Below are 27928 nucleotides of genomic sequence, written 5' to 3'. Positions count from 1 at the left end.
TGTTATTTAAACCTTTATTGGTTATAAAAGAGTAGTGCAATCACTCCATTACATCTCTTGTAATCTATGTAAAAAATGATAACAAATGGAAGACATAGGTCACACACAGTGACGTTGTTGTCATATTAAATGTTAACAGGTAGAAGTTAAAAAACTTTTTGCTAATCGTGTAAAAAAGCATGTCCAAATATATAAACTCATGACAGTGAAGCTGAGAGAATAACTCATAAAATGTCAGACATGCAGGATCAATACTGTACAGGCATATTTGCATAGACATGCAATAACTAACGCCTGGGGGAACCCTTCTTCTGTTCTAGATAACCTACTGCATGTTTTTCTCTTTGATAACCTGTGACTAAGTTTTCACACCCTGCCCAGTCTCCATCTCCTCCTTGATTCCTCTACCCATCTCCTGGTTCTTCAGCAGACAGGGTGCCCTCAGGGAAGTGGAAGGCTCATGGGACTGATGAGTGCTCTCCTTTTAATGGACAGCACTTGCACAAAGTATATTTCATGTAAAATATGACCCTGTTTACACCTGGTCACTTCATGTGTTTAGTATCTGGATTGTATCCTGATGAGATTTTAGCCACATGTATGAGGTTTTTCTAAGGTGCTAACTGAAAGAGAGGTCTATCACACTGAGCAGTGGTTCTGCCTTTTCTTTGTATGTGTCCTTTCATGGTTTCTAAGATTTGAAAGGTCTAGAAACTGCTTTCCACAGATGGAACACTTGTAAGGCCTCTCTCCTGTGTGCGTTCTCTGATGGACCTGATAGACGCTGGACCGCGTGAAGGTCTTAGAGCAGTGAGAACACTGATATGGCTTCTCTCCAGTATGTATTCTCTCATGGTTCTGCAGGATATCTAAGCGCGTAAAGGTCTTCGGACAGTGAGAGCACTTGTACGGCTTCTCCCCGGTATGAGTTCTCTGGTGGATCCTCAGACTATCTAGACGCTTGAAGTTCTTTCCACAGTCCGAGCACTTGTAAGGCTGTTCTCCGGTATGAATTCTCTGGTGGATTTTAAACGTATTTGACTGAACGAAAGTCTTATTGCACTGAGAACACTGGAACGGCCTCTCGCCAGTGTGGATTCTCATGTGTCTGTAAAAGGAGGACGACTGAGAGAAGGTTCTCCCGCACTCGGAACAGGGATATGACTTCAGTCTTTTGTGTTCCTCCACAGGCGGCTGGCTGCATTCACCTGAAATGAAACCATTTGGGGCATTTTAAGGCTTTTCATTCATTTTTATGGTAGAAACATCCAGTAATGTAAGACGTGTTGTTCGGTTTACTTACCGGAAGTATTAAGACCCTCATTGTCCTCTTTTCCACAATTTTGCAGTGGCTCTTCGTCACCATAAGCACAGTCTGGTTCAATTTTACAGACAGTTGGCAGGTTGGACATCCCCTCCCGCTCATGAAAGACATGATAGTTGTCACTGGAACTCAGTCCTTGTTCATCTGGTTCCACTTTAATAATAATTAGTGAACTGCGTACATCTTCCTCGAGTGTGTGCTGACTCTCCCACATCTCAGAGATTGATGGAGGTTCACAAACAGGGGACAGACTGGACACATCCTGGTCTTCGCCACTGTGTTCAAACGGATTGCTTTCTTCTGGACCACCTTGCTCTGTTTTAATAACTAATGACAAACTGTTCTGACCCTCTTGGCCTCCACCACCTTCGTTTTGCTGTTGCATTGGTTTTCTTTTAGGGAGAAACATGGGCTTCATGTCCTGACATTCCTGTTAGAAAACATGGGAAAATCACTCGTACTAAACAAAGGGTTCAATCTTTGTGTTTGTGAATCATCCAAGGTTTCCTCAATTTTACCACTTCAAAGAGGAAGATTTTTGCTGCATGGAGTTCATACAAAAGATCACACACAAAAGATCAAAACAATATGAAGAACATGTGCTGTTTTTTCTACTGCTTTATTTCTGATATGTTTATAATTTAGAATTCTATTAAACTCTATTACTAACGGACAGTGGTACTTGAACGTTTGTAAACCCTTTAGAATTTTCTGTATTTCTGCATAAATTTGACCTAAAACATCATCAAATTTTCCAGAACCCACTTAAAAAACAAATGAGACAAAAATATTTGGACATTTGTTTATAGAAAATGATCCAATATTACATGTGAAAGGCAAAAATTTGTGAACCTTCAGGATTAGCACATAATTTAAGTGATACTTTTTTAATCCCACAAACGGGGAAATTTCACCTCATTTAACCCATCCGTGCAGTGAAACACCACATACACACTAGTGAATACACACCCACTAGGGGGTAGTGAGCACACTTGCCCGGAGCGGTGGACAGCCCTATCCACGGCGCCCGGGGAGCAATTGGGGGTTAGGTGTCTTGCTCAAGGACACCTCAGTCATGGACTGAAATTAGATTTGGATGTTTTCACTCAATGGGATGGCAATTATTATTTAAAGAATGGAGATCTAACAGTCTAATCTTCACAAAACATGTTTGTGGAAGTGTATCATGGCACGAACAAAGGAGACTTCTGAGGAGAGTTGTTGGTGCTCATCAGGTTGGAAAAGTTTGCCAAACTATCTTTAAAGAATTTAGACTTCACCAATCACAATCAGACAGACTGTGTACAAATGGAGGAAATTCACGAGCCTGGTACACCCCTCAGGAATGGTAGCCCAACAAAGATCACACCAAGAGGAAAGCGTGTAGTAGTCTCTGAGGTCACAAAGGAACCCAGGGTAACTTCTAATCAACTAAAGGCCTCACATTGGCTAATCTTAATGTTCATGAGTCCACCATCAGGAGAACACTGAACAACAATGGTGTGCATGACAGGGTTGCAAGGAGAAGCCACTGCTCTCCAAAAAGAACATTGCTGCTCGTCTGCAGTTTGCTGAAGATCATGTGGACAAGCCAGAAGGCTACTGGAACAATGTTTAGTGAATGGATGAGAATAAAATAAATCTTTCTGGTTTAAATGAGAAGCGTTATTTTCGGGAAGAGGAAAACGCTGCATTCCAGCATAAATTAATCCCATCTGTGAAACATGGTGGTGGTAGTATTATGGTTTGGGCCTATTTTGCTGCACCTGGGCCAGGATGACCTGGCATCATTGATAGAGCAAGGAACCCTGAATTATACCAACAAATTCTAAAGGAAACCTGAAACTCAAGAGAACGTGGGTCAGGCAGCAAGACAACGACCCTAAGCACACAAGCCATTCTAACAAAGATCAGTTATAGTAGAATAAAGTTAAAGGCGAAGTCAAAGTCCTGACTTTAATCCTATAGAAATGTTGTGGAAGCAGCAGATGGGAGGAAATCCACCAACATATCAGAGTTCAAACTGTTGTGTACAGAGGAATTGGTTAATGTGGAATTTAAGGGCTCTCCATGCAGGAAGGAACTACTGTGGATTAGAACCTTTGATGCTTCAGGCAGGGATTTGGGAAGTGGGGGTGCTGATTAAATTAACACTGTATTAAGTCAAATCACTTTCCGTCCACAACAGGAACCCAATACATTTACAGCATTTTGGTAGACGCTCTAATCCAGAGCAACTGACAATTTGATCTTGATCTTTTTTCTTTTTTTTTTTTTTATACAGGTAGGCGAAGGTGGTATTAGGAGTCTTTCCCAAGGACTCTTATTGGTATAGTGTAGGGTGTTTACCCAGGTGGGGGATTAAACCCCAGTCTACAGCGTAGACGGCAGAGGTGTTACCCACTACACTAACCAACCAACCAATACTGTGTTTAAACTTCATCTAACATAATAATGACATTTTATCAACTGCTATATCTCTCGCTCAGTGTGCGTTCCAGTGTTAAGTCGAACCGTGTGACTATGGGCTTGATATAACAATATCAACAACTTGATTGGTTGCTACTTAATTTGTATAAAGTTTATATATAAAGTTAATATATCCCTTCCCTTTTCCTGCTATTTATTATTTGTTCATTTTATTTTCGATTATCTTGTCTTTTCTTCCTCTGCTGTCTATACTTTGCATTGTGAAGCACTTTGAGCTGGATTTCTGTGGTATGAAAAGACAGATTCAGAGGGTTTGGTGTGAAATGGTTCAGATGTCTTTACAGTGGTGGTGATGGGAACCAGGGGTCACCATGACTACAACACAGATATAGACACTTTATTTACTATCCAGAATCACCAGAGAACCTACACCAGTCTTCTGAGTTGGTAAAGCAACAGTAGATCTGGGAAAAACACGTTTTCTTTGGGGACTATTTTGCATTACGACGCTCGGCATGTGTCCCTCCACCACGAATGTATTAAAATAAATTGATTACAACGTTTTAGGCCGATATTTTAGCAAAAAACTCACGTAAATGAACACCTCAGACATCAGGCAGTGCATTTATAATCATTTCATGTAGGAACTTTCTGTGACGGAGCTTTTAGAGGTGGACGCCTGGTTCCTATCACCACCACTGTGAACAGTTCTGACTGATTTTATAGCTTTCATAATTGGGTGGACTTGCCCTTTAACAGTGTGGAAGTGTGAAAAAGTAAAGTTCTCTACAGACCTCCTCTTCCTTTTCCTCCTCCTCCTGCTTCAGGGTCAGGGTCTCCTCAGATGAAGCCCCCTCAGTCCAGTGATTGTGAGCCCCTCTCTGATTTACAGGCTCCTCCATGGAGACAGTAGATCCCCCCGCCTCGCTGCTCGGGGCTCCAGACGGATGAAGCTCCATCCTTCTCTTCTTGTCCGTCATCCGGACAGAAAGAAAGACCCTCAGAGCGAAACTAGCGCTCTGATGGTGGAAGGACCAGCTGGACTTACAGAGCGGCTCCAAATCTGGACCAACGCAGCTGAACACGATCAGGTGGTGACGAGAAACATCAGTGCTGAAGGAGAACCTCCTAATCAGCGCTCGGGTCTCTATAAAGGGAGCTTCTCATCGCTCTGCTGACCGCAGACCTGAGCTCAGCTGCTCCGAGTCCAGCCCGAGACCCGCTGTCCGGCTCTATTAGCGCTGCTTTATAAACAATCCGCCTCCAGCGCTCCGGCCGTCGGTCTGTGGAGCGGCGGCCCAGAACTCCGCATCTGATTGGTCGAGGCGCGCGTCACTCAAAGAACTGAGTCTGTGATTGGTCTCCAGGACTGCTGACGTGGCGGTGTTTCCTACGCTATGGGCGGGGCTAAGCGTGTCTTCGCTTCTAAGCCGTTATATTCTGGTCTTATTTTATGGTTATTCTAAGGCGTTTTAATGGAATTTAATATAATAGAGTAATTACTTTCATGTAATTTAATACAACATGATATTTACATTTTCATGAGCTACTTAAAACATTGAAGTTAGAACACTGAAGACCAATTAAAGTAATTCTTCCACATTTTTGTGGACATTAATGAAAGAGATCATATCAGGATATTTTTACTTCATGAAACTTCACCTTTAAAGACAAAAATATTATCCAGAAACTGAAAACATTTAGCTAAAAGCTAAAAAAACGGCACTATTTAGGACAGAGCGCGCAGTGACGCAGTCACCATGGCAACGTAAACAGCAGCAGGCCTCTTTGTTTTGGTCCGTTTTCCGTTCCTTTTTCTTTTCTTTCTTCTTCTCCCTTCTTTGCTGACACGGGTCTGAATTTGAGACTAAGGATTACGGAGGTGAGGTAACTCGTTTAACCCGGGTATTAATACGATAATCGCCAGGAAGCTAAAGTTAGCTTAATTGTCGAACTTTCCGTTCCACCTTAAATGTTCGCCTCACTCCGGCGCCTGTGCAGGTAGCAGGATGCAGCTGCGGCGCGATTTAAGGTGGAACGGAAAATTCGAGTAAGTAGCAGGAGGCTAAGTTTAGGCAGTACGAGTAAAACATTTAATTTTTAGTGCAATGTTTGTCTTTTTCAGTGAAAGAAGCAAATTCATAACTTAGATAAACGTAACCAGGTTCTCCAGAGAATTAATGTAACGTTAACCTCACCAAACTCCCTTTTAACGTTAGCCTGTTAGCTAAAGTCTTCTCCTGTTGTCGTTTGCTTCTTTAAATCGGTGCATGACCACCAGTCATTATATAAGACTCATTCAACATTTATTTATTCACCATGTAAAGACTAACTTATCATATGAAGATTATTAAAATATGCTTTAGACTATAGTTAAATTATACACACACCTCGTTTCCACCTTCACAGTCCATCTTATCAGCTCCACTTACTGTATAGCTGCACTTTGTAGTTCTACAGTTACAGAGTGTAGTCCATCTGTTTCTCTGATACTCTGTTACCCTGTTCTTCAGTGGTCAGGACCCCCATGGACCCTCACAGAGCAGGTACTATTCAGATGGTGGATCATTGTCAGCACTGCAGTAACACTGACGTGGTGGTGGTGGTGGTGCGTTAGTGTGTGTTGTGCTGGTACAAGTGGATCAGACACAGCTTTAACCACTGTGTCCACTCACTGTCCACTCTATTAGACACTCCACCTTGTGGATGTAAAGTCAGAGACGACAGCTCATCTGCTGCTGCACAGTTTGTGTTGGTCATCCTCCAGTCCTTCATCAGTGGTCACAGGACGTTGCCCACAGGACGCTGTTTGCTGTATATTTTTGGTTGGTGGACTATTCTCAGTCCAGCAGCGACACTGAGGTGTTTAAAAACTCCAGCAGCGCTGCTGTGTCTGATCCACTCAGACCAGCACAACACACACCACCCAAATAGTACCTGCTCTGTGAGGGTCCATTGGGGTCCTGACCATTGAAGAACAGGGTGCAAAGAAACAGATGGACTACAGTCTGTAACTGTAGAACTACAAAGTGAAACTATATGGTCAGTGGAGCTGATAGAATTTTTAGAAAGTATAGATATGAGTTATAATAAAGTGGCCATTGAGTGTATTCATCACACAAACCTTGCCACCTTTGCTGTTGCTGTGAGAAAAGATGGACGGTTCTCCTGATAAGAGAGAGAGAAACGTTAACTCAGCTGATTGTTTAAACAACATCAGTTTGCTAAGTTTACAGACGATCGTATTACAGAAATGTCCCATCTCTTAACTTAAAATCTGGCGCGTCAAGATAAGAATTTTCACAAATCCATATTACAGGAGCAAATTAGGTACTATATTACAGAAATGAAGTCAACCATCAACTGCCCTGTTGTTAATCAGAGCGTCGCCGCTCCTCAGTTTCAGTCTCCATTTCCTAAACGCTTCAGCAGAGCGCACTAATGTTACTCCTCCTAATAAACAGACACATGTTCAGCTCCGGCTCCTCATTATTCACCACCATCACAGTAATATTTCATCATCAACATTAGCACAGGAAGGTGATCAGAGGGGCGGTGGAGTTCGAGTCGGCAGCATCTGAGATGTTTAAAACGCAGAGTTAGAAAAGAAAAACATCTCCCAGTGAAAGCCGCGTTTTACGGTAGAAACAAATGGAGCTCATTATGCTGGTAGTGAACTACGCTGCCTGACTCAGCCGCCTAAAAACCAGAGAAACGGACTTTAAACAGAAGTCAGGACCTTGTTGGAATTTAGCCTAAAGTTAGGACAGTACTTAGGAGTTTTAGGCCCAATCCCATTTCACCCCTCACCCCTACCACTTAGCCCTTAGCCTTCTATTTTGTGCATTCACATCTAGTGGTAGGGTGTCCCAATTTTTGTTGAGATAGAGGGGTAGGGCGAAGTGTCAGGGCTACATCGCTCTTCATACTGAGGTTTTTTGAGAACACCTTAGTCCTTAGTTAATATTAGTTACAAAAACAGAACCATTTTTGGTGCTCTAAAGAACCGTATACACCACATCGATCAATCTGAAGAACCATTTCACCATATCAAGAATGATTCAAGAAGGCAAAGGGTGATTGTTCATGGTTCCATACAGAACCACCGTCTTTCCTACAGAACCCTTTATGAACCCTCTTTTTTGAGAGTGTACTGAACAGTATCCACATTATTTCTTCATCTGTCACTGATCTGGGCCACACACAGTGCTACTCACTCAGCTGGCAGACAGAAACAGGAGCGTATGAAGTGGGTGTTGCAGAGGCTTGCGCTGCCTTTGAGACCCTCAGGACCCCAGTCTGCCCTCCTGACACACTCCAGCTTTCACTCACTCATTTCTCCAAACTGAAACGATTATAATCCCCCTTTAAGCGAAGCTGGGGGCCGTTTCTGTTACTGTCAGAGGTTCTAAACACGCAGTCACTGATAAGCTGATTTCACATTAAAGCAGTTCTGTGTCGGGTTTGTTCTGCCCGCTGCCCAGTCCTTCAGCTCAGGGGGAGGGTGTCTGAACCCCTTTTCTCCTACTCTTACTTGAACAGGCCAACACAGCATGCTTTTATAGGATAAGATTCAGATGCAGAGCTGTCCCCAAACTGTTCCCACAAAGTTGGGAGCATGAAATTGTCCAAAATCTCTTGGTGCTGAAGCATAAAGAGTTCCTTACACAGGAAACAAAGGCTTGGATGCAGCTGTTCAGCCATGGAAACCCATTCCATGAAGCTCTCTACGCTGTTCTTGAGCTGATCTGAAGGCCACATGAAGTTTGGAGGTCTGTAGTGATTGACTCTGCAGAAAGTCGGTGACCTCAGCATCTGCTGACCCCGCTCTGTCATTTTACGTGGCCGACCACTTCGTGGCTGAGTTGCTGTCGTTCCCAATCGCTTCCACTTTGTTATAATCCCACCGACAGTTGACTGTAGAATATTTAATAGTGAGGAAATTTCACGACTGGACTTGCTGCGCAGGTGGCGTCTGATCACGATACCATGCTGAAATTCACTGAGCTCCTGAGAGCGACCCATTCTTTCACTAATGTCTGTAGAAGCAGTCTGCAGGCCTAGGGGCTCGGCTTTATACACCTGTGACCATGGAAGTGACTGGAATACCTGAATTCAATGATTTGGATGGATGACCGAATACTTTTGGAAATATAGTATATAAATATTTGCCATTTCTGTCATTGTGTGTAAAATAATGCTCTAAAATATTATCAAACATTCAGAATGTGCACAGGAAGCTGCAGAGTACCGGCCTCTTAATGAATTTTAGCCAGTAAACAGAAAAACAGGAACTTGCAAAGTGTTATTTAAAACTTTATTGGTTATAAAAGAGTAGTGCAATTATTACATTGCATTTCTTGTAATCTATGTAAAAATTATAACAAATGGAAGACATAGGTCACACACAGTGACGTTGTTAAATGTTAACAAGTAGAAGTTAAAACCTTTTGCTAATCGTGTAAAAAAGCATGTCCAAATATATAAACTGATTACAGTGAAGCTGAGAGAATAACTCATAAAATGTCAGACATGCAGGATCCATACTGTATAGGCATATTTGCATAGACATGCAATAACTAACGCATGGGGGAACCCTTCTTCTGTTCTAGATAACCTACTGCATGTTTTTCTCTTTGATAACCTGTGACTAAGTTTTCACACCCTGCCCAGTTCTTCATCTCCTCCTTGATTCCTCTACCCATATACTGGTTCTTCAGCAGACAGGGTGCCCTCAATGAAGTGGGGTATGTAAAAGCAGACGGAAGAGGATCTGCCACAGTGTTACAGTATTGTATTCCATTAATGAGTGGTATCTTTTACTGTGGACAGCTCATGGGACTGCTGAGTGCTCTCCTTTTAATGGACAGCAGTTGCACAATACATATAAATATTAATGTAAAATATGACCCTGTTTACACCTGGTCACTTCATGTGTTTAGTATCTGGATTGTATCCTGATGAGATTTTAGCCACATGTATTTACTCTTCGTGGTCAAATGTATCTCGATCTTTCAAGATGCATGAAGTGACCAGGTGTGACCGGGATCAATGTGTATATGAGGGCATACTGCAACTGATCAATCAACTTCTGAGTTTGCTTTTTTAAGTGACCCTTATTAGTAATAAGTGACCCTTACTAACCCACAAACAGGGAAATTTCACCTCCACATTTAACCATCCGTGAAGTGAAACACCACATACACACTACTGAGCACGCACACACACTAGGGGCAGTGAGCACACTTGCCCAGAGTGGTGGGCAGCTCTATCCATGGCACCCAGGGAGCAGTTGGGGGTTAGATGTCTTGCTCAAGGACACCTCAGTCATGGACTGTCAGCATGACTTGTAAAGGTAACTCAGCTTTCATCAATGTCATGTTGATGAAACCTAAATTCTGCTGTCAGGTTTTCTGCCAGTGCCTGTCTCGATTGTCGTTTTTGGTTTTCAATTCCTTGACAACGAGGATTTGGCCTGACTTGCTTTTTTCTTGTAAATAATACGTCTGACACTCCATTTGTTAAAAAGTGGGTTCTTAAACTTCTCATGACACAAAATGGTCAGCCAGCACCATCAGAAACCACTGTTTCTTCTTTCTACATCTTCCAACCAGTCACCAAATTCAACTGTGTGAAAGACACAGTGTTTGGTTTGTCTGTTCTGAGCTACTGTAGAAATATGGCAGTGCAAAATGACGTCCTCGGGTGGAAGAGGACCCACTGCCAGGCTGTGGTATACCACCCCATTTCCAAAAAACTATGGGCACCAATACCCTTCTGTGCCTCTAGTTCATTATGCATTTATTATCTATTTTTCGTACTTGTTTTATGCCAACATATTGTCTGTTATCCCACTAGTACATATCTTAATAGTGCATTCATACCCTTGTCTTACATGTATATGCACCAGAGAAGTAGCCCGAACAGTTTTTTTCATACTGTATAATGACCAAGTTGAATTGAACTGAATTGAACTGGAGTCTCCAGCACTTTGAGAGTTGGGTTCATGGACATAGATTAAAACTACCACTCAAATCCCATTTAGTCTTGGCTTATGTAAAGTCAGATCCATAAATAAAAAGTTTTCCACTTCCTCTTAGTCCATTTAAAATTAGCTACTGCCCAGAGAAGGCGGCAGCGTTTCTGGATCCTATTTTTATGTGGTTTTCGTTTTAGAGTTTGGATGCAGTGATGAACTGTTTTCACAGACAGTGGTTCTCAGACGTGTTTCTGAGCCCATGCCGTGATTTCCACTACAGAATCATGTCTGTTTTTAATGCAGTGCCGTCTGAGGGCCCAAATATCAATACTAGTTTTTGGCCTCGTCCCCTGCATACAGAGATTTTTCTAAATCTTTTAATGTTATTATGTTCCATAGATGATGAAAAGCAAAAGTTCTTTTTTGTTTAATGTTGAAAAATGTTCTTCTTGAATTTGATGCTGCAGTCTTTCACAGAGTGGTGAACCCCTCCTCATTTTTACTTTTTAATATTCCATCACATTTCTGACCTGTTGCCAATTAACTACCCAGTGTTTTTTCCCAACTTTAGAACATGTTGTTGGCATCAAATTGAAAATGGGCATATTTTTTCTTTTTCAATTTCTCAGTTTCACCATTTGATGTGTTGTCTTTGTACCATTTAAATAAAATATGGGGTTGAAATGATTTTTTTTACATTTTGCACAGCGTCTTCTCTGGAAATGGGGTTGTACATTTATGAGATAAAAGTCGTTGCAGTTCCATGGAAGATGAAGATTTTCTTTAAACTTCTCCGTAACACGTTTGATTATGGTTCCTCACCTATGAAGACGTGGGAGAAAGTCTGTCTTTCTTCTAAAGATATACAAGAACAGACAATACACTATAGTTCATCCCACAGATGGAACAGTGATGAGGTTTTTCTAAGGTGCTAACTGAAAGAGAGGCCTATCACACTGAGCAGTGGTGCGGCCTTTTCTTTGTATGTGTCCTTTCATGGTTTCTAAGATTTGAAAGGTCTAGAAACTGCCTTCCACAGATGGAACACTTGTACGGCCTCTCTCCTGTGTGCGTTCTCTGATGGACCTGATAGACGCTGGACCGTGTGAAGGTCTTAGAGCAGTGAGAACACTGATATGGCTTCTCTCCAGTATGTATTCTCTCATGGTTCTGCAGGATATCTAAGCGCGTAAAGGTCTTCGGACAGTGAGAACACTTGTACGGCTTCTCCCCGGTATGAGCTCTCTGGTGGATCCTCAGGTTGTCCAAGCGTCTGAAGTTCTTTCCACAGTCCGAGCACTTGTAAGGCTTTTCTCCGGTATGAATTCTCTGGTGGATTTTAAACGTATTTGACTGAATGAAAGTCTTATTGCACTGAGAACACTGGAACGGCCTCTCGCCAGTGTGGATTCTCATGTGTCTGTAAAAGGAGGACGACTGAGAGAAGGTTCTCCCGCACTCGGAACAGGGATATGACTTCAGTCCTTTGTGTTCTTCACCAGACAGCTGGTTGCACTCACCTGAAATGGTAAACGTTGGAAATTAACAATCAAAATCACTGTTTTTTGCTATTTTTGGGTCTTTAAGCTAACTTATTCTAACTTTACACTGCAGGAGAAAAACAAACATCCATTTGTAAAATTACCTGAAGTATTAAAACCTCCATTTTCCTCTTTTCCACTGTATTCATGCCATGGCTCTCCATCAATGTATGCAGAGTAAGGCATTCCCAGAGTGCTTGGTTCGGTTTTACAGACAGGTGGCAAGTTGGACACCTCCTCCAGCTCATGAAGGATGTGGTGTTCACCACTGGAAATCACTTCTTGTTCATCTGGTTCCATTTTAATAGTAATATCTAGTGAACCGTGTACATCCTCTTCGAGTGTGTGCTGGTTCTTACTTTCAAATTCATCCCCACCATCATCTTCTACGTGCTCTACTGATGTGGGCAGCGCTTCTGTTTTAGGGATAAGAGTTGGGACGTTGTATCCTGAGATTCCTGTTATAAAACATGAGAAAATCACACTTATTATCATGTCACATTTCAAGTCACATGTCATTTTAAAACTCTAGCCACCTTCAGACAGCCAGTAGCTGTTTCTGTTTAACCTTTCCTTTCTCCTTATTATTATTATTAATTTTTATTTTAGTATTTTATTGCAACTGTTTTATATTATGAGAATCCTTTTACTGTTCTAGTAAATAATTTGGATTTTCTAAAATTTTACTTTTCTTATTGCCTACTAAGTTGGTTCTTTTACTTAATTTCAATGAGTTATTATATAATTAATTCATATCTTACTTTCCATTTGAGCTGTTTTCTTTTTTTTATATAAATCTTTCTCTTAATTATTTTCATTAGTTTTAGTTGTCAAATTTAATTTTCACCTTTTTCAATGTAATTTATTCAGCTACATTGTAAATGAGTGTCACCCTCAATGTACAAGTCAAAGTAAAGGTTGATTGATTGATTTCCATCATTTAAAGTTTTAGTACCCTGTTGAATAAGAGGCTGAGGACTGTTTTTGCTAGTAGCTGGATAAACACCCTCGAAGACGGTCAATGTGGTTGACAAACTGGACATCCAGCTAGGTTAGGTGAATACAAGCAGCCAAAATCATTATCCAGCATAGGATAAAGTTTTGTTTGAGTGATTGTTTAGCTTGTCTTCCAATATAATCACCTTTAAGTTTATCACTTATAACTTTGGATCATGGTCCAGGAACATATCCAGGAACATCAAGCCTGCTGTAAATGCAGTTTACTTACCTGAAGTGTTCAGATCCTCAGTTTTACAGAGAGTCAGCAAGTTGGACACCCCCTCCGGCTCATAAAGGACACAATGCCTGCCACTGGAATTGAGTTCTCGTTCATCTGGCTCCATTTTAATAATGATTAATGAGTTGCATATGTCTTCCTTGAGTGTGTGCTGATTCACCCATGCCTCCTTCGAGGTTGATGGAGGCTCACATGATGGGCTGGACACATTCTTAGACTGTTGGAGGACGTGCTGGTTTTCACCACCATGTACAAAGGAGCTGCTTTCTTCTGGACGACTTTGTTCTGTTTTAATAACTACTAGACCGTTTTGACCCTCCTGGCCTCCACCACCTTTATCTTGGTATTGTTTTGGTCCCACTTTAGGGAGAAAGGTGGGCTTTATGTCCTCACATTCCTGTTAGAAAGATAGGAAGATTACACTTATTAAAAAGGTACAATCAGGTAAAACTGTGTTTTTGGTCAACGTTTCCAAACAGTATGTCAGCTTTTATTTCCATTTAATATGTTTTATGTATATATTTTTAATTTCATAATATTGTAACAACACTAATATTCCTTCGTTGCCTCTAAATACTCATATTTGTCCCTATATGTTGTCAACAAGACGAGTCAAGAAGTAACTTCTCGAAGGATTACAGCTGGAGTTCGACACATGTTCATTTCATCTTACACACACCATCAGGCATAACAATCTGACCACCTCGTTTCTACACTCATTGTCCATTTTATCAGCTCCACTTACTGTATAGCTGCACTCTGTAGTTCTACAGTTACAGACTGTAGTCCATCTGTTTCTCTGATACTCTGTTACCCTGTTCTTCAGTGGTCAGGACCCCCATGGACCCTCACAGAGCAGGTACTGTTTGGGTGGTGAATCATTCTCAGCACTGCAGTAACACTGACGTGGTGGTGGTGTATTAATGTAATTGTAGAACTACAAAGTGCACCTATACAGTAAGTGGAACTGATAAAATGGACAATGAGCGTAGAAACAAGGAGGTGATCTTAATGTTATGCCTGATCGATGTACATACACACACTGTGCACCAATACCCTTCTGTGCCTGAAGGGTACTTGTTTTACGTCAACATATTGTGTGTTATCCCACTAGTACATATCCCAATAGTCCATTCATACCCTTGTCTTACATGTTTATGCACCAGAGAAGTAGTCCGAACAGGTTTTTTCATACCTTATAATGAGCATAGATTAAAACTACCAGTTTGTCCATCACGAACACCATGTTTGAACACAAGGATGTCCATAAGTGCACATGGCACCAGGACACCCTAGGCCGCAGTTCAATGATTGACTTTGTAGTCGTGTCATCGGACTTGCGGCCATGTGTTTTGGACACTCGGGTAAAGAGAGGAGCTGAGCTGTCAACTGATCACCACCTGGTGGTGAGTTGGATCAGGTGGTGGGGGAAGATGCCGGTCAGACCAGGCAAGCCCAAACGTATAGTGAGGGTTTGCTGGGAACGTCTAGCAGAAGAACCTGTCAGATTGATCTTCAACTCATACCTCCGTCAGAACTTTGACCAGATATCGGGGGAGGTGGGGGACATTGACTCAGAATGGGCCATGTTCCGTTCCTCCATTGCGGAAGCGGCTGACTGTAGCTGTGGCCGTAAGGTAGTTGGTGCCTGTCGGGGCGGTAATCCTCGAACCCGGTGGTGGACACCCCAGGTGAGAGATGCCGTCAAGCTGAAGAAGGAGTCCTACCGGGCATGGTTGGCCTGTGGGACACCAGAGGCAGCTGGCAGGTATCGACAGGCCAAGCGATCTGCGGCTTCAGTTGTCGCCAAGGCAAAAACCCGGGTGTGGGAAGAGTTCGGTGAGGCCTTGGAAACTGACTTTAAGTCGGCTCCGAAAAGATTCTGGCAAACCGTCAGGCGACTCAGAAGGGGAAAGCAGTGTGCCACTAGCACTGTATATAGTGGAGATGGTGTGCTGCTGACTTCGACTGAAGACGTCATTGGGTGGTGGAAGGAATACTTTGAGGACCTTCTCAATCCCACCGACACGTTCTCCAGTGAGGAGGCTGAGTCTGGGGACATGGGAATAGGCTTGTCCATTACTGAGGCCGAAGTCGCTAAGGTAGTTAAGAAGCTCCTTGGTGGCAAGGCTCCAGGGGTGGATGAGATCCGCCCTGAGTTCCTCAAGGCTCTGGATGTTGTGGGGCTGTCATGGCTGACACGCCTTTTCAACATTGCGTGGACATCGGGGGCGGTGCCACTGGATTGGCAGACTGGGGTGGTGGTGCCTCTTTTTAAAAAAGGGGACCGGAGGGTGTGTTCCAACTACAGGGGAATCACACTCCTCAGCCTCCCTGGCAAGGTCTATGCAGGGGTACTGGAGAAGAGAGTCCGGCTTATAGTCGAACCTCGGATCCAGGAGGAACAGTGCGGGTTCCGCCCTGGTCGTGGAACACTGGACCAACTCTTCACCTTCTCCAGGATTCTGGAGGGTTCATGGGAGTTTGCCCAACCAGTCCACATGTGTTTTGTGGATCTGGAGAAGGCATTCGACTGTGTTCCCCGGGGTATTCTGTGGGAGGTGCTTCGGGAGTACGGGGTACATGGCTCTTTGCTACGAGCCATTCAGGCCCTGTACAAACAAAGCTGGAGTTTGGTTCGCATAGCCGGCAGTAAGTCAGACTCGTTCCCAGTGAGAGTTGGACTCCGTCAGGGCTGCCCTTTGTCACCGATTCTATTCATAGTTTTTATGGATAGAATTTCTAGGCGCAGTCAAGGGATGGAGGGTGTCCGGTTTGGTGACCTCAGGGTCACATCGCTGCTGTTTGCAGATGATGCGGTCCTATTGGGGACATCAGGCCGCGAACTTCAGCTTTCGCTGAATCGGTTTGCAGCCGAGTGTGAAGCGGCTGGGATGAGAATCAGTACCTCTAAATCCGAGACCATGGTTCTCAGGCGGAAAAGGGTGGAGAGCCCTCTCTGGGTCGGGGATAGGCTCTTGCCTCAAGTGGAGGAGTTCAAGTATCTCGGGGTCTTGTTCACGAGTGATGGTACAAGGGAGCGGGAGATTGACAGGCGGATTGGTGCTGGGTCAGCAGTGATGCGGGCTCTTTACCGGTCTGTTGTGGTAAAGAAAGAGCTGAGCCATAAGGCAAGGCTCTCGATTTACCGGTCGATCTACGTTCCCACCCTCACCTATGGTCATGAGCTTTGGGTAATGACCGAAAGAATAAGATCGCGAATACAAGCGGCCGAAATTAGTTTCCTCCGCAGGGTGTCTGGACTCTCCCTTAGAGATAGGGTGAGAAGTTCAGTCATCCGGGAGGGACTCGGAGTAGAGCCGCTGCTTCTTCACGTCGAGAGGAGCCAGCTGAGGTGGTTCGGGCATCTGGTTAGGATGCCTCCTGGACGCCTCCCTCGGGAGGTGTCACAGGCGAGTCCACCTGGGAGGAGACCCCGGGGAAGACCCAGGACACGCTGGCGCGACTATATCGCCCAGCTGGCCTGGGAGCGCCTCGGAATCCCCCTTGGAGAGCTGGTGGAAGTGGCTGGGGAAAGGGAGGTCTGGGCTTCATTGCTTAGGATGCTGCCCCCGCGACCCGAACCCCGGAGAAGCGGAAGATAATGGATGGATGGATGGATGGATAAAACTACCATTCAAATCCCATTTAGTCTTGGCTTAGGTAAAGTCAGATCCATAAATAAAAAGTTATTGTAAGTTAAATAATTAATATGAGCTCAAATTGAAGACTTTCAGCTTTAATCTGAGGGATAAAAATACAAATTGGCTGATCTGTGTAGGCATTACAACCATTTTTATACATTTCAAGGGGCACCAAAGTAACTGGATGAGGTAAAATGATTATAAATTGTTATTATTAATACTTCGTTGCAAATCCTTTCCAAAGACTGCCTGAAGACTGGAATCCACAGACATCACCAGATGCTGACTTTCTTCTCTGATGCTCTACTGGGCCTTTACTGCAGATGTCTGTAGTTCCTTCATCTTCTTGGGGGATGTTATCTTCAGTTCTCCTTTCAGTAAGCATGCATGCTCGATTAAATTGAGGTCAGATGATTGACTTGGCCACTGCAGAACAAAAAGGTAGCTATTACAGCATGCTTTGAGTCACTGCCTATCTGCACTGTGACACACTGTCCAATAAGTTCTGAAGCATATGACTGAATTGGAACAGATAATACAGCTACATACAGTGCATCTGGAAATTATTCACACTGCTTCACTTTTTCCAGATTTTATTGTTACAGCCTTATTCCAAAATGGATTTAATTCATTTTTCCCTCAAAATTCTACAAAGAATACCCAATAATGACAAAGTGAAAAAAGTTTGTTTGAATGTTTTGCAAATTTATTAAAAATAAAAAACAACAACAAAAATCACATGTACATAAGTATTCACAGCTTTTGCTCAGTACTTTGTTGAAGCACCTTTGGCAGCAATTACAGCCTCAGGTCTTTTTGAGTATGATGCTACAAGCTTGGCAGCTATTTCTGGGCAGTTTCTCTCATTCTTCTTTGCAGAACCTCTCTAGCTCCATCAGGTTGGATGGGATGCGTCGGTGCACAGCCATTTTCAGATCTCTCCAGAGATGTTCAATCGGGTTCAAGTCTGGGCTCTGGCTGGGCCATTCAAGAACATTCACAGAGTTGTCCAGAAGCCTCTCCTTTGTCATCTCGGCTGTGTGCTTAGGGTTGTTGTCCTGTTGGAAGATGAACCTTCACCCCAGTCTGAAGTCCAGAGCGCTCTGGAGCAGGTTTTCTTCAAGTATGTCTCTGTACATTGCTGCATTCATCTTCCCCTTGACCCTGACTAATCTCCCAGTTCCTGCTGCCAGAAAACAACCCCACAGCATGATGCTGCCACCACCATGCTTCACTGTAGAGATGGTATTGGCCAGGTGATGAGTGGTGCCTGGTTCCCTCCAAACATCACGCTTGGCATTCAGGCCAAAGAGTTAAATTTTTGTTTCATCAGACCAGAGAATTTTGTTTCTCATGGTCTGAGAGTCCTTCAGGTGCCTTTTGGCAAACTCCAAGTGGGCTGTCTTATGCCTTTTACTGAGGAGTGGCTTCCATCTGGCCATTCTAACAAACAGGCCTGATTGGATTGTCCTTTTGGAAGGTTCTCCTCTCTCCACAGAGCAATGCTGAAGCTATGTCAGAGTGACTCTTGGGTTCTTGGTCACCTCGCTGACTAAGGCCCTTCTACTCACTCAGACTGGCCGGGCGGCCAGCTCTAGGAAGAGTCCTGGTGGTTCCAAACTTCTTCCATTTATGGCTGATGGAGGCCACTGTGCTCATTGGCACCTTCAATGCTGCAGAAATTTTTCTGTACCATTCCCCAGATCTGTGCCTCGATACAATCCTGTCTCGGAGGTCTACAGACAATTACTTGGATTTCATGGCTTGGTTTGTGCTCTGACATGTACTGTCAACTACAGGACCATATATACAGTCACTGGCAACTTTATTAGGTCCAATGTTCAATTGCTTGTTAACACAAATAGCTAATTAGCCAATCACATGGCCACAACTTAATGCATTTGGGCATGTAGAGGTGGTCAAGACAACTTGGTGAAGTGCAGACCGAGCATCAGAACGGGGAAGAAAGGGGATTTAAGTGACTTTGAACGTGGCGTGGTTGTTGGTGCCAGACGGACTGGTCTGAGTATTTCAAAACTGCTGATCTACTGGGATTTTCTCGCTCAACCATCTCTAGGGTTCACAGAGAACGGTCTGAAAAAGAGGAAATATCCAGTGAGCGGTCAGTTGTGTGGATGAAAATGCCTTGTTGATGTGAAAGGTCAGAGGAGAATGGGCAGCCTGGTTCAAGATGATAGAAAGGCAACAGGAACTCAAATAACCAACCAAAATCTCTGAGGAACGTTTCCAACACCTTGTTGAAAGTCTGTCATGAAGAATTAAGGCAGTTCTGAAGGCAAAAGGGGGTCCAACCTGTACCTAATAAAGTGACCGGTGAGCATATATCACTTTTACAACAGGTGTCGTCACAAAGCAGCCTTACAGAAAAATAGTGGTCCAAGCCCCCATGTGTGTCACCAATGGTGACCGTGGCAAGGAAAAACTTGCTAAGAGCAAGAGGAAGAAACCTTGGAAGGAACCAAAACTCAAAAGGAGAACCCACCCTTCTGTTTCCTATCTGGTGTCAACCAGTGTTGGTCTAACTACTAAAATACAGAAACGGGGGAAAAAGCTGAAGCCATGGTTATGATGAGGGTTTCAAAAACATTACAATACAGTACTGGTGGTGATAGATTAAAAGCTTGAGGAACAGACCAGTAGAGTTTTCGAAGCCATTTCATTAGAACCAACCACAATAAAACCGGTGTCCTATGATATATGGGTTACAGAGAATGGTCCGAAAAAGAGGAAATATCCCATGAGCGGCAGTTGTGTGGACGAAAATGCCTTGTTGATGTGACATCAGGATGCACCTGAGCTCAATTTTGAGTGTCATGAGGCTGTGAATACTTATGTACATGTGATTTGTTTTAATAAAATTGCAAAACATTCAAACTAACTTTTTTTCACTTTGTCATTATGGGGTATTGTGTGTAGAATTTTGAGTGATAAAAAATGTAATCAATTTTGGAATAAGGCTGTAACAAAATGTGGAAAAAGTGAAGCGCTGTGAATACTTTCTGGATGTACTGTATACTACAGAATTTATCCTGCTGTTTTTGTCAGTATTCACATCATCAATAAATACAAGGGAACCAGCTCCACTGACAGCCATACATGCCCACACCATAACACTCCCTCCACCATGCTTCACAGATGAGGTGGTATGCTGTGGATCATGAGCAGTTACTTCCCTTCTGTGAATTCTCTTCCCATCATTCTAGTTGAAGCAAATCTTTGCATCATCTGTTCAGAAGATGTTGTTCCAGAAGATGTTTTTTGGTAAAATTCTAATCTAGTCTTCCTGTTTTTGAGGCTTACTGGTGGTTTACATCTTGCGGTAAACCCTCTGTATTTTCTTTGTTGATGTCTTCTCTTGATTGTTGACTTTGACACAGATACAGCAACCTCCTGGAGGAAGTGCTCCACCACAGTTGTTTTCTGTGGTCTTCTAGGCCTTCTGGTGTTTGAGCGTATTCTGTTTAATCATTGGTTTGGCCACACCTAATGTTTTTGCTATCTCTCTGGTGGGTTTGTTTCAGCTGCCTTGATGCAAACAAGCTTTCTAGAAGAGTTGCAAGAAGAAAGCTTGTATTCTTACCAAAGAATAGATCTTGGAATTTGCAAAACATTAAAATTTTGACTACAAACTTCCCACTTTAAGGGTCAGATTAGGCCAAAACAAAGGTTTCTGGCCACAAACATCAGGCTCTTGACCTTGAAATTCTGGGGCCATAAGTAACTGGACAAATTTAACACAATCTAGAATAAAACTGTCATGTTTAACACTTGGCTACAATTGAACAACTCAAATCACATGTCTGCTGCCCATTGACACAGTGATGCTCTACCAGGCCAGTTGTCATTTTAAGATCTTGCATTTTAGGGACATTTTTGCGGTCATTGATATACCGTTCGGCTGTGTTTTGAGGCTGGATGATTGACTTGACCGGTCAACAATATTTTTTTGCTTGAAAAAAAATTCATAGCTGCACTGTATTTAGAAAGTGTTCTTTGCAAACGGTGGCCGCAATTTTCATTTCTGTTCTTGAGGCCAACAAGTGATTTGCATCTTTTGGTAAACCCCTGAGGTTATGCTGGTGTAGTCTTCCACTATGCTAGTGTTTGATACTTCTGTGCAAACATCCTGTGTTTATGATCTGAGCTCTTGATCTGTGAACAGTTGAAAAGATGTTTTTCTTGAGGATTTGCTTCTCGCTTAGCTCACTAACACAATGTTTCAATCAGCTGATTCTGGCATACTTACAATCAGTTTTCCAGACAGGCTGGTTCTGATCTACTATTCTAAATGAAGATTCTGCGCTGATAGGACAGTTTAGTCCAGGATTAGACTCTCTGTTCAGGAAACTGACCCTAAATGTGTTTAATGTACATTTCCGATTTAATCAGATGTGTCAGCTACATAATAGCTTGCTTTACTGACAGTAGCCACGTTTACATGCAGCCAGATAATCCATTAATAATCAGACTAACTGCTCAATCAGAATAGAATACATCCATGTAAACACCTTAGTCTAGGCTAGTCCAATAGGCCATACGGAACACAGTTTCTATCTGATTGAGCAAGGTGGGTAATCCTGTAAATAAGTCGTTAAATAGAAGAATAATAACCACATAAACTCCTTATTCTGAGCACATTCCCAATCAGAACGTTTAAGTACGCTCTGTGGGAGCTGGAAACTAGTCTGCAGAAGAGAGACGTTTATGCTTCTAACTTTAAAAGACTTAAAAACGGTCAGGAGAATGGACGGACGGTCTCAAATTGTTGCAGGATGTGACGTCTTCCTCTCGCTGCTTCTTTAGTCAGCGTGTGTGAAGTACATTTTCCTGAGTCTGAAGTTGGAAAATACAATGGAAAATACAACAATGCCAACTAAAATCTCAGGAAGCTGAGGTAAAATTTTAGATCTTTTAGATTACTTTAGATTTGATTTTCATCAGACTGTTCAGTAAAGCTTGTAAACACTTCTGTTTTCTTCTATAATCGGTAATGAATTCAATCGGAATGGTGTAAATCTCTACATGTAAGCACAGCCAGTGACACTTCAATGGTTTCCAGAATGAGAACGGCAACAGCAGACTAAAGGTCGAAATGCCACATAGAATACAATAGGACATACATTATATTTCCAAAACCATTCAGTCACCCAATCAAATCATTGAATTCTGGTTTTCCAATCTCTTCCATGGCCACAGGTGTATAAAGCCAAGCTCCTAGGCCTGCAGACTGCTTCTACAGACATTAGTGAAAGAATGGGTCGCTCTCAGGAGCTCAGTGAATTCCAGCGTGGTACCGTGATCGGACGCCACCTGTGCAGCAAGTCCAGTCGTGAAATTTCCTCACTACTAAATATTCCACAGTCCACTGTCAGTGGGATTATAACAAAGTGGATGCGATTGGGAACGACAGCAACTCAGCCACGAAGTGGTCGGCCACGTAAAATGACAGAGCGGGGTCAGCGGATGCTGAGGGGCATAGTGAGCAGAGGTCACCAACTTTCTGCAGAGTCAATCACTACAGACCTCCAAACTTCATGTGGCCTTCAGATCAGCTCAAGAACAGCATAGAGAGCTTCATGGAATGGGTTTCCATGGCCGAGCAGCTGCATCCAAGCCTTACATCACCAAGCACAATGCAAAGCATCAAATGCAGTGGTGTACAGCACCGCCACTGGACTCTAGAGCAGTGGAAACATATTCGCTGGAGTGATCAATCACTCTTCTGTCTGGAAATCTGATGGACGAGTCTGGGTTTGGCGGTTGCCAGGAGAACAGTACTTCATTGTGCCAAGTGTAAAGTTTGGTGGAGGGGGGATTATGACTGCGCACCAGTGCATAAAGCAAGATTCCCGAAAGACATGAGTGAGTTTGGTGTGGAAGAACTTGACTGGCCTGCACAGAGTCCTGACCTCAACCCGAATACCTTTGGGATGAATTAGACTGGAGACTGCGAGCCAGGCCTTCTCGTCCAACATCAGTGTCTCACCTCACAATTGCGCTTCTGGAAGAATGGTCAAAAATTCCCATAAACACACTCCTAACCCTTGTGGAAAGCCTTCCCAGAAGAGTTGAAGCTGTTGTAGCTGCAAAGGGTGGGCCGACATCATATTAAACCCTATGGATTAAGAATGGGATGTCACTTAAGTTCATATGCGTGTGAAGGCAGACTACTGAATACTTTTGGCAATGTGTTGTATATTCTACAGAAACAGACAGCAGTAAATACATTAACCATTAACAAAAAACCTTTTTGAATGTGTTTTAATTGGGCAGAGGGTCTTTAAAGGGGCATTCCACTCTAAACCTAGCAAATCAGTTTCCTTTTTGAGTTGCACATCATTGTTCTGTCACTACAGTGTCCAGCATGCATTATGCTTAACAGGTTACAGAATTCTTGATTTCTAATTGAAATGTCTAATTAACTTGATATTTTAGGTTTGACATGCATTTACGTTAATGTAACACAAAAATTCTAGTTACTCTAAAATGCAGAGTTTAAAATCTTCAGTATAATGAACTTAAACTTGCTGTTTAAGTTATGTGAGTTTAAACCAGCTTAGACCAGCATGGAACTCTGTGCTGCACTGCCAGCAGGGTTAACCCACCACAAACAAACCTGTGGTTATATCTGCATGAAAAGAATTTAAGGTGAAATGCTGCATGCATGAAGCCTCCAGTATAGTCAGTCCTGTAATCAGTTTTTGGGGTTAAAGTTGGACCAAGTCTTTCTACACATAATGGCCCATTTAACCCAGAGTAAAAATACAGATCTAAAGACGAGTCTCATCAGTTTATGTAGTTGTAGAGAGGAGCCCTTCTCAGCCCTGGTCCTGTAGGCCCACTGCCTCGCACATTTAACTGCTTTTCCTGCTTTAACACTGACACTTTAACCCAATATCGGCTGTTAATGAGCTGAATAGTTTGATCAGGTGTGTTGGGAGGAGGTAAAACACTGAAGTGTGCAGGGTGGTAGGCCTCCAGCACCAAGACTGACAAACACTGGATGTGTTTACACGCAAAGACATTTGTCAATCTGATTGAATACATTCTGTATTCATAGATTAACACTGAGGTGTTTATATTCTCACTCTGCTCAACAATCTGATGGAAAATCTTCGTTTACATGCTCACTACAAGTAATGAGATCCAAAATTACATGCATGCATAATAAACCACTTAGTGTAGGTGTTACCATGACAACCAGCATCACATGATTCCAGTCAGAGTGAGATGAGCAGCAGTGAGCAGTGCTTGCGTTTTCAGTTGCTTTAAAATGACGTCAGACTCAGGAAAATGTTCTTCTCATGTCCTTATTAAAGAAGGCCAAGAGAAAGATGTCGTGCTCTGAGACACATAAGCTGGAGGGCCATCCCACCGCCGTCTTTTAAAGATCAGAGCATGAACTTTGTCTCCTCTGCAGACCAGTTGCTGCTCCGCCGTAATGAATGATATAAACTCTCACTATGATGCGACGCACATGCAGAACGGACTTAAACTTTCCGATAGGGAATGTAATCAGATACAGGAGTTTACACAGATATTATTCTTCTGTTTAACTGATTATTTATAGGATTACCCACCTCGTTCAATTGGATAGAAATAGTGATTTGAATGGCCTCAGTCAGACTAGACTATTCTGACTGAGGTGTTTACATGGTACATATTCTATTCCAATTGACATATTAGTCAGATTATTAATGGAATATTAAGATGCATGCAAGAGTGGCTAGTGTTATAAACCACAATATTAAAATTAACACAAATAAACAAATGAAGCCTGAAACAAACGGAAAAATAAACCAACAGAGAGAAACATTTGAAAAGAAAGGAAATAAGACAGACAGACAAAAAAGACAGACAGATAGACAGACAAGACAGACAGACAGAACAATTTCAGCATGCAAAGAACCATTTAAGTATGAAGTGGTTTTATGTAGAACTTATGGTTTGTCAAGGGTTCTACAGCAAAGACAATGGTTCTATTCAGCACCACAAGTTCTGTATAGCACCAAAAAACTTCTATTGTTGCTATTTGCAAATTGGTCCAGAACCCTTTTTTGGTGCTACATAGAACCAGTTTCAAAAAAAGTGTTCTATACATTCTCCATCAACCTGAAGAACATTTTCACCATTTAAAGAACCATTAATGCATGAACTGGATCTATATATTGTCAAGGGTTCTTTAGTACAGATAATGGAACCATTTGTCTGCTTAAATGGTTCTTTGCATGGTGAAATGGTTCTTCAGATTAATGGAGAACGTTTTATATATGGTTCAATATAGAACCTTTCTGAAAATGGTGCAATGTAGCACCAAAAAAAGGTTCTTCTGTTTACAAGCTTGACAATGTAGCTTTTTGGTGCTATATAGAACCACAGATAGCACATTCTGCATCGATCTGAAGAACCATTCCACCATGCAATCTCATGGTTCTAAACAGAACTACTCCCTTTCTTTACTGGATAACTCTTGAAGAACCAAACTTAACAGTGTGGAAAAGTAAAGTTCTCTACAAACCTCCTCCTCCTGCTTCAGGGTCAGGGTCTCCTCAGATGAAGCCCCCTCAGTCCAGTGATTGTGAGCCCCTCTCTGATTTACAGGCTCCTCCATGGAGACAGTAGATCCCCCCGCCTCGCTGCTCGGGGCTCCAGACGGATGAAGCTCCATCCTTCTCTTCTTGTCCGTCATCCTGGACAGAAAGAAAGACCCTCAGAGCGAAACTAGCGCTCTGATGTTGGAAGAACCAGCTGGACTTACAGAGCGGCTCCAAATCTGGACCAACGCAGCCGAACACGATCAGGTGGTGACGAGAAACATCAGTGCTGAAGGAGAACCCCCTAATCAGCGCTCGGGTCTCTATAAAGGGAGCTTCTCATCGCTCTGCTGACCGCAGACCTGAGCTCAGCTGCTCCGAGTCCAGCCCGAAACCCGCTGTCCGGCTCTATTAGCGCTGCTTTAAAAACAATCCGCCTCCAGCGCTCCGGCCGTCGGTCTGTGGAGCGGCGGCCCAGAACTCCGCATCTGATTGGTCGAGACGCGCGTCACTCAAATAATGTCTACGGAACTGGCCTGTGATTGGTCTCCAGCACAGCTGACGTGGCGCTGCTTCTACGCTGTAGGCGGGGCTAAGTGACTATTTTATTTTACTTACGAAAAATAAAGCTTCACACCAGCCACTGTGGAGTACCTAATCCATGATTTGAGTTTTTTTTTTTTTTTTGCATTGATGACACAGTGCAAAATACAAGGACTTCTTGGGGGTCTAGGGCCTCCTAATTAATCTCTAGGATCCCCTAAGTGTCTCACAATCAGAATTCTGGGGGTCCCTGTAAATAAATTTATTTTGACATTGTGCTGTCCATCAGGGTAAAATAAACATTCAAATCCAGACTCAGTGAAGCTCATTGTCAGTTAGAGTAATAGTAGTTGACCTTGGAAAAAAAGTTCATTGTTTATCTGCTTCAACCACAATCAGCTTCTGTCTTTGGTGGTCTTAACTAACTAGAGCTGCAGCTCTGCTTGGCTTCAGGGTGGCACTGTAGCAGACTGGCTCACTCAGTTGGTCCTTCATAGTCTAGAAACCGTAACTCTGCCCGGATTCCTCTGAAAAACTTCACAATGAGCTGCAGCAGGTCTGTAAACCTGAAAAGTCGACCAGTTTCCCAAGAGTTTGGAGTGAAGAGTGACTGTTCCTCATTTCACACACTGAGAACAGAGAACAGAGACTTTACAGAAGAGCTGATGAAAACCTTTGTGAAGCTGGCCCCCATGTGGTGAGAAATGGAATAAAAATGCTACCGTTCGTTTGTGCTGCTACCGTTTTTAAGAAGTTAAACAATACATTTTCTTGCCTGTGATGTCATGTAGCCCCCCATCATCATCCAAATCGCACAAAAAGGGTCTCGTTCATTTTTGCTGCATTTGTGGCATTAAAAGAAACATTTGTGCTATTTTAATTCTCCAGTTACAAAGCCATAAAGATTGGATGCATGACATCACGCAGCCCCCCATCAACGTCCAAATTGCATTCTTGGAGGGCAAAACCATCCTCTTTATCCTCAAGACTCCACTTACAGTCCCACGCATTCTGAAGATGATGCCTTGCAGAAACAGGATGACAAATCTTAATTTAACTTAAACTTGATTTTCCAACATTCCTTCTGAATTTGATAGTTGAGATGTAAACAAAGAAGTTTACTTTTTAAATGGTTCACAGACTCAGGAACCAGGGGTCGTGACGTCTATTACACAACTATAAGATATAATAATATATTTACTGTCAAACCACCAGTTAACCTACACGTGTCTTCTGAGTTTTCACGTGTAATGTTGCTGATGGTAAAATAGTGATGAAACTGAAAAAAATACTGTTTGAGGACAACTTTGCATTAGAAAGTTTACATTTTAAAGAGGAAAAATCTGTGATAATGCAGTGGTTCAGATACAGACTAAGGCACTCAGATTAGTTTTTAAGTGGTGTGTTGTTGAGAAATGTCCAGCCTCGGATGTTCTTACAGTGGTGGAGATAGGAACCAGGGGTCGCACTGACTTCAACACAAATATAGCCATTTTATTTACTATCCAGAACCACCAGGAAACCTACATGAGCCTTTTTTACATGTAATGTTTATGATTTTTAGTTCAGAACTTTATCACAAAGCTATTGTATATTAATGTCTCAGACATCAGGCAGGGCATTCCTAACCATTTCAAGTAGTAACTTTCTGAGAGGGAGCTTTTAGAATCAGTGT

The 27928-nt window shown here is 42.8% G+C and overlaps 1 protein-coding gene across 1 annotated transcript; it reads right to left on the bottom strand.

Moving 5' to 3' along the window:
* Positions 1-26246, bottom strand: LOC108411411 (zinc finger protein 544-like). Its single transcript, XM_017682966.2, has 8 exons — positions 25695-26246; positions 13503-13908; positions 12379-12732; positions 11689-12253; positions 4941-5066; positions 4549-4879; positions 1304-1754; positions 1-1208 (listed from the first exon to the last, which is right to left on the bottom strand). Exons 1-8 carry the CDS (start codon positions 25863-25865, stop codon positions 640-642), a joined length of 2973 nt encoding a protein of 990 aa, XP_017538455.2. The 5' UTR covers positions 25866-26246; the 3' UTR covers positions 1-639.
* Positions 26247-27928: the final 1682 nt, after the last annotated feature.

This window comes from Pygocentrus nattereri, chromosome 12 (assembly GCF_015220715.1).
Source record: "Pygocentrus nattereri isolate fPygNat1 chromosome 12, fPygNat1.pri, whole genome shotgun sequence".
Lineage (NCBI taxonomy): Eukaryota > Metazoa > Chordata > Actinopteri > Characiformes > Serrasalmidae > Pygocentrus > Pygocentrus nattereri.
This window is presented reverse-complemented; position numbering and strand designations above follow the sequence as displayed.